The sequence below is a fragment of the Penaeus japonicus genome, unplaced genomic scaffold (assembly GCF_977035675.1).
Source record: "Penaeus japonicus unplaced genomic scaffold, GWHDUDI00000001_assembly GWHDUDI00000001, whole genome shotgun sequence".
Taxonomy (NCBI): domain Eukaryota; kingdom Metazoa; phylum Arthropoda; class Malacostraca; order Decapoda; family Penaeidae; genus Penaeus; species Penaeus japonicus.
This window is the reverse complement of record NW_028234403.1, coordinates 54,354,094-54,361,593: the sequence shown is the minus strand read 5'-3', so window position 1 is coordinate 54,361,593 and position 7,500 is coordinate 54,354,094. Positions and strand designations below refer to the sequence as shown.

General features: G+C 34.6%; 2 protein-coding genes across 4 annotated transcripts in view; one reads left to right on the top strand and one right to left on the bottom strand.

Annotated features, from left to right (window-relative positions):
- Positions 1–2,658, top strand: part of LOC122249515 (ionotropic receptor 21a) — a 26,859-nt gene extending 24,201 nt beyond the window's left edge. The window contains exon 11 of the mRNA XM_086549021.1: positions 1–2,658. This exon is cut by the window's left edge and continues 82 nt beyond it. Within this exon, the coding sequence (XP_086405147.1) occupies positions 1–167 (167 nt within the window). The 3' untranslated portion in view covers positions 168–2,658.
- A 1,457-nt stretch (positions 2,659–4,115) lies between these two features.
- The window catches only part of Pdxk (pyridoxal kinase), an 11,385-nt gene continuing 8,000 nt past the window's right edge, over positions 4,116–7,500 (bottom strand). For all 3 annotated transcript variants that reach the window (XM_086542718.1, XM_086542707.1, XM_086542725.1), the window contains 2 exons: positions 7,293–7,414; positions 4,116–7,059 (listed from right to left, as the gene is read on the bottom strand). In XM_086542718.1, coding sequence (XP_086398844.1) covers positions 6,874–7,059; positions 7,293–7,414 — 308 coding nt within the window. In that variant the 3' untranslated portion in view covers positions 4,116–6,873. The remainder of the gene's footprint in view (positions 7,060–7,292; positions 7,415–7,500) is intronic.

Sequence of the window (7,500 nt, the reverse complement as noted above, 5' to 3'; positions counted from 1 at the left end):
AACAAAAGAAGGTAGAAACACTGGAAGACGGACCCAAGGCACTCACTGTTAAGCATATGCAAGGACCTCTGATGTTGCTTGGCCTCGGGCTGGGCGCAGCTTTGCTTGCTTTTCTAGTTGAGTTTAGTCTCTACTGGCGGTTCTTCTGGACGGTTCGGGACTCGTGAAGGAACCGGCGGCTCGTGTTTATGTTTGCTGAATTGCCGTTAGTGGTTTTGCTTTTGTTTTTGCTCTCAGTATTATTATTTTTTTTTAATTATTATTATCATCATCATCATAATTATCATTACTATTATTATTGTTATAATGATTATAATTCTTTATCGTTATAATCATTATTATTATTATCATTAATACTATCATTACCAATATCATTATTATGATCATTATTAAAATTACTATCATTATCATTATCATTATTATAATAATTATCATTTTTTATCATTATCATCATCATTATTACTATCATCACTAATATCATCATTATCAATAACTTTATTATGATCATTATTAAAATTACCATCATTATCATTATCATTATTACCATTATTAGAATCATCACTATAAGCAGCTTGTTGGTTTCGGCTTTCGCTTACACAAGGGGCGTAACATATACCGTTATAGCAAACAGTGCTTTCGTAGTGTATACTAAGAGATAAGTGTGTTAACGTTTCCTTTAGACAGGTAATACAAATATCAATAGGTTCATGAACAAATAATCTGTGTATGAAATATAAAACAGACAAGACATATTTCATTTTTGCTAAAGATACACGAATAACGGTGTATTTATTTATTGGTTCATGTATTTATCCATTTGCATATGGATTTCTTTGAGCCTTTGCTTGCCTATTCCTTTATTTACTGGATTTTCAAACGGTATAGCTTTTTTTTTCTTTATTTTGCAAGGGATATATTGTAATATAAGTGTATGCGTAACGGTTTATAAATCAACAGAGTTTGAAAGATGCAAAATAAGCATAGGGAGTGTATATATACTCCTGTCACATGGTCTACCTTCAGTATGTGCTTACGTAATCAATACGTGTGGCCGCAATTCATCAATTCAGTTAATAACGGAGACAAGGGCCCTCTATGTACAGGATTCAATAAGCTTCGATTGTTTATATAGAGTCACATCCAACAGAACCTTTAGTGGGTAAGAAAACACCACGAGACTGGTAATAAATTCGTCTTGGTAGTAACTTTGGGGTTTACAGATGTTATTATTTTTTGGGGGTTCTTTTTTTTCTTTTAATCGTGTTAGCGATTTTTAATCATGTATCCCTTTGTTTTCTCAGTCATAATGATGATTATCATGGCTGTCTATCGATTTTTTTTTCTCCGTTGTCAGTTTGTGAAAATTAAAAAAATTAAGTTCATTTTGTCATTAACTGTACATCTCAAATATCTAAACTTTAGCCAAATAATCGTAATTGCATTTCGTCTTTTATTCTAAGCTCATTTTAGATATAATCAAAGCTGAATAGTACTGCTGAACTTATCACAGTGACTTCTCTAATAAAGTACGTAATGTCGAACTTGTTCCAGTCCAACAACAAGGTTATCTTCCTTATTTTGTGACATAATACGAATGTATGTAGAGGATAGATTTAGATTTTGTCATTGTATTATTCGCTTGGGTGAGATACGCTCTCTTACTTATCCGGAAGAGAGACTAATAACATTTAATATTGATAGTATTGTTAGTATCTTCGTCTTTCTGATCTTGTGTCAACGTGTTAACCTGATATAAGCTGGCCAATTATGACGCAAGAGACGGGGCGAGGTCAGCGGAGGGACAAAGTCGCAGGGTAGACGCTGTTTGGTGCTCCTATAATGTTGAAGTGAGTGACCTTGTGTGTACCCATTGTGACCTGGTTTATTCTTGGTTAGCCCATTGCACTGTGAATTACGTGTTCTGTACCCTGGGATTGTAGTGAAATGAGCTTGTCCCCCCCCCCCCATGCATTGTGCCCATGGGATAGTGTAACGTGAGTAGAAACCTGTGTAAATAAAGGAAAGACTAGTGTTATGGTGTGTTTCCCTCGTGCCCTGCCTCGCCTCTCGGTGTTTCCCCTCGTGGTGTTCTCGGCTGCTGTGGTGTTAAGCGCCCCTTAGAACTGTTCTGGATTCACGACCCTGCCTGGTGTTGTTGGGTTGTAGGTGGGGGGGAGAGGGTGGCGTAGCAATATGCACAGTAAAATAGGTGTTAGGAAAATTATTAATAAGAATCATATATTAATATGGTAACGACATAGCGCTGGTGAGAGAGGGATTTTCTAAAATATATTGGTCATTTATTAAGATAATAGCTTTTGATTGGATCTTTTCGGGTATGGAAAGAATGGTTTCAGTAAATCCGACCCGAAAATAGGAGAGAACGTGATTGAAGTGTTAATTCGACATTGTATAGTATTAAGAGCTGAGTTGTTGTGGAATAGGCACGAGTTCTGTAGAAATATGTATACAATATAATATAAAATCCAGGATATAGTTACATGGAAACTGTAAGATATGACAGATACAATAATAAATGTGAAGTATTGATATATTAATCAGATTTTAAATTTGTCAGTAGTATTAACATTGGAGATAGCAAATAGCTAATCCTTAGAGAAAATATTAATACAAACACATAACTTGGTAAAAAAAAAACTTAAGCTCAATATCTAATTTGCCAGAATTCCGAATTTATATTTACTTTAGACGTCAGACAATACTTAAATTGGATTAATGAATGTTGGATTATCCGTCAGAATATCAAAGATGGAGATTGATCACTTGTTTGTAGGGAGAACCTGCCCACATAAACAAGGGGAAACATATGCAGATATGTATCTTTTACAGTTGTAAAGCCAGACTAGAAGAAAAAAGACTAAGCTGTTTTTAAGGGGGTTACAGATAACAGCTTTAGTAAGAAGAAAGTGTAGGTTGCTTTAACTCATGGTGGATGAGTGTCATGACATACATGATGCAGGAGCTTTAGTATGACGATGGGTGCCATGATGTAAATAAAGTTCAGGGATTTTGGATCACTGTTACTTTATTTTGCTATGGTTAATGAGTGAGTGATAATGACAATTACAATTGTATGTATAATTTCTATAATTGCCAAATTATTGAGTAAAATGGGTTTCACCTAACATCCAAAACCTAGAGGGTACAAGTTTCTTCTGGCACCAGCAGGATAGAAAGCCTTGAATGGCACTAATCCATGGTCTCTAGCGAGCACTATCTTTAGAGAGCGATGGCACACAGCAGGTTGACGACCTCAAGTACCGTCAATGAGGGATGTGCAAGCAGAACGAGAAGAGGAAGGTGATTCTAACCATGACAAGTGTTTGCCTTATGCTTCTGTGCCAGTAGGGATGCCTTTTGCTGTGGCATTCACTTATAAGAATAGGTTTCCTTCCTCTTCTCTACCTCATGTTATCTCCATTGTAGATGGTTATATGTTTCGTATTCCTTCATGACAGTACACAAATACGAAAAAATAAAGTTGATTTTCGTCCTCCCATAAAACAGCAATACTTCTATCACACAGAGTTTAAAGAAAACAATGAGCTGATATGCAGCATTGATAGAGCCTGTCATATAACAAATAAAAGTCTCTCAATACAATAAAACAAAAAAAAGTTTTCAGTGAGTCACTAAAAGAGAGTGGGAAAAGTCAAGGTATGTTGTGTGAAGTTGCCTTGCTCTGAAATAAGACCCATACTGGAGACAAAGCAAAGCAACTCTATCACCGCTTCGCAATGGGTTATCATTTATGCGCTGAAGTATGGATGTAAGTAAGAGATACTTATTGCAAAATCTACAAAGCTCCTGAGTGTAAATTGTTATTGGATAGGTTTTAAAGTTGTGAAATTAAAACATGATATTGCTTCCTTTGTCACATTTTGAAATATAGAAGAATTATTAAGAAGATTGTTACCTGCTACTAGTGGAACAAAGTGAGAAAAGAATATATGTATTGGCTTCTTTAGTTTTTTGCAAAATACATTCTTGCTTATTTCATACACATTTTGTCTCATTCTCCTACATGACCAAATATGGAATAAAGTTTCCTTTTTTTGCCATATTCTCGGAAGAAAAATAAAACCAACAGGAAAAACTGTTTAACACTTTTAATTTTTGTGTTGACACACTTAATAAACAATAAGTTGTCATTAATAAAAAGTACAGCTCAAAGCAATGTACCATCATACTACTCAACATTATCGTATATATCCTGTAAACAATACTGGAAGACGATGATATGCATCAAGCACCATACAATCTATGATGCTCTGTCTTGCAAAACTACATATACATAAAAACATCTGTGCAATGTCACTTATTTGGCATATGAATGATCCTGCATTATGATGAATAAATGCAGATAACATGTAACTAAATATATTCTAAATGTATAGCATACATACAGAGATAAAACAGGTTTACACATATCTAATTAAACATAAATGACAATATTAACCCTATGCAAATAATCTATTAAGTAAATGTTACGAGACACCATCAGATTTGTCTTTTCAATATTCGTCTGTTAAACTATGCTTCTTGAGGCTTATATATCAAATAATCTAATATCATAAATAAATGAGAGAAAGAAAAAGATATCTGGATAAAACTACTGCAAAAATATGAAAACCAACATGAACGTCGGACAGAATTCCAGGAAAATGACGAAGACGTGATCAATTCTTTACGTAAAGGCCAAACCTTTCAAGCACCCTAAGAACCCACTCAATTCAGACTATGAAAATGAACGAACCACAAGTATCTCAAATATATTAATGTCTCGGACCATCTTCTCATATTTTTTGTTTGTTTTTTGCATTTTGATATACATACTATGAATCTCACACTGTGCATTTAACATGGGGAAAAAACTGCATATCATTATTCATTTGTTTCATGTGATTCCTCTCTTTGTAGAGACAATGAAGCTTACTTTAGATGATCAATATATGCAACCAGTTTGCAATTATGACAAACATTACATGGTTACTTTTGATAAATATGGTAAATACTGTTTTAAGAAGATATATTAAACTTCCAATAAAACTCTGTCATATAGGTAAAATGATATATAATATTTCATACTTTGTAACTTTGTAAGATATGCCATCAGGCATTAATTAGGAATATGACTGAAAGACTGATTTACACTGATTCCTGATAACAATTGCTTTGGGCATAATCCTCCGAGTTCCCCTAAGACAGGAACTTCATGCTATACATTCAAAGTTATTCCAGATTGTATGATACAGCAGATTTCACTCATAAAACTTCCATTTCAGTGAAAAGTGCCATTACTAACAGAAAATGTTTATAATATTCTTGCACATGACTAAAAGAATGAAGTACAAACCGTCTTATCAATTACAAGATTTGAGTTAACTGCAAAATAACATTTAACTGTTATTTTGTATCTGTGGGAGTGTGCATGTGTGTGTATGTACATGTGTGTACATGTATGTGCATTTAATATAAAGCAAACAAAAAATTGTAAGTAATAATGAAAGACTCCTTACATGAGATCATGTGTTATATCATATATGAAAAGTAGTTTGTTGTTTATGATATAAAAAGTAGGTTGGTATTTGGTATATGATGTACTTATCTCATAAACATAGACCAAGCAGAAATCCATTAAATAACAGGTTTCGTATGATGCTGAATTCAGTTCATAGTAACTTAGGTAAACAAGTAAATGTAAAGAAAACAAAACTCTTTTAAATGTGATAAAGACAACTTTGACATATTTTCTATTGTCTACATCTTAAGTAACTCAGGAACAACTTTTTATTAAGGAACTTCTGAACGTACCAGTAAAGCTTTAATAACATCATTAGAGCAACTACAGGCCTTTTGGACTGAAATATCATCATAAATTATAGTCACTTTCAGAAGGCAACTAACAAGGTCACTACTTTGTCAGTTTACAAGTCTGAAGTTAATGATGAATCAGGGAGATACATTATAGAAAAAAAATATATGTTTGTGCATATGTGTACAGGTATGCATTTGCATGACCTTATACATGTGTCTGTCTAATGTATGTGCATACTTGATGCTAGGGTTGTATGTATTCATGTGTGTATCAGTGATCATAGATCCGCCACACCTACATATAAGTAATTGTAGACACAATCTACTTTGATTTTTGCATATATTGGGTTTCTCCGCCATCGTATCAACACGGTAGAGTGTTTTGTCATTTAGAAGCCACCTTCATTACATAAACATTGAACATTTCAAAAGAAGAGGTAGTAATACATGAACTTTCATTCTTGTAACGTAGCTAAAGCACTAAGGAATGACAAAGACCTTCACATAGACCTGTAGCCTATGTGTGTTTTCCTTTCAGTCAAAACAATTTTCTAATATATTCCAAGTTTTGCAAATTCACTCATTGTGTGTTCAGACATAATGACAATACCATTATGTAATAGTCAAGTATTCACAGTAATAAATATCCTTTTGTATTAAAGTACATATGTGCCATTTATAAACTTTCATAGATGCAATATATTAATATCAAAATAAATAAGGGATAATCTCTATGTAATGCATATAATCAATTAAATAATCTTTAAATAATACTGTAGCCTGTAGCATCTATAACAAATGATAAAATCTCACTATTCAAAAAATCATACCAAATATAAAATTAAGCAAGATACCCTTTTATAGACAAAGAACTTTCCCCCTCTAGTTAAAAGTAAATCAAAAAATAAAATCAATAAATCAATCAAAACAAAGAAAAATAATACCGTACGGTGATCATGGCCAAAAATAGATCACAATTGCCCTCATGCTGGTGCTCAGAAAGACTCGCAGGACCACGGCTGGGTCACACGGGAACTAATTGTCCAACACGCTGGCTTTGCACCTGGGCACTGGGCTGCGGATGTCGTCGAGGCTCTGGACCAGCTTGAGTTCGAGGTGGCGCACCGTCAGGGGTGTGTCAGGCCCCGCCTCCTGACGGGCAATGTCTAGGGTGCGGCGGAGGATGGTCTGCATGGTGTCCACGGTGTTCTCGACCGATTTCTAAGGGGTTGGGAGGAATTGAGAGATTGAGTAAGGTAGAGAGGGAAAGAGGGAGGAAGATAGGGATGGAGAGATTAAGTGAGAGAGAGAGAAAGAGAGAAAGAGAAAGAAAGAAAGAAAGAAAGAAAGAAAGAAAGAAAGAGAGAGAAATATGTCCTGAAAACACTTACAGATATTTCAAATGAGCTAAATACAACAAAAATATGAACTTAGAGAACCTATCACATACTCACCTTCAGATTGCAGTCTGTGTGATGCATCCAGCCCAACAGCAGTGATGCAAAGAGGTCTCCCGTGCCAGTGAAATTAACAGGGAGACGAGGGATGCCTATCTGCAGGCGTGTGCTTTTACCATCTGTAATAAAAGGCTGGTTTACTGCTAACTCTACCTGGTAGCTTATTTATTTCTACTTACTAAGGAATTCATTTCTTAACTTTGCA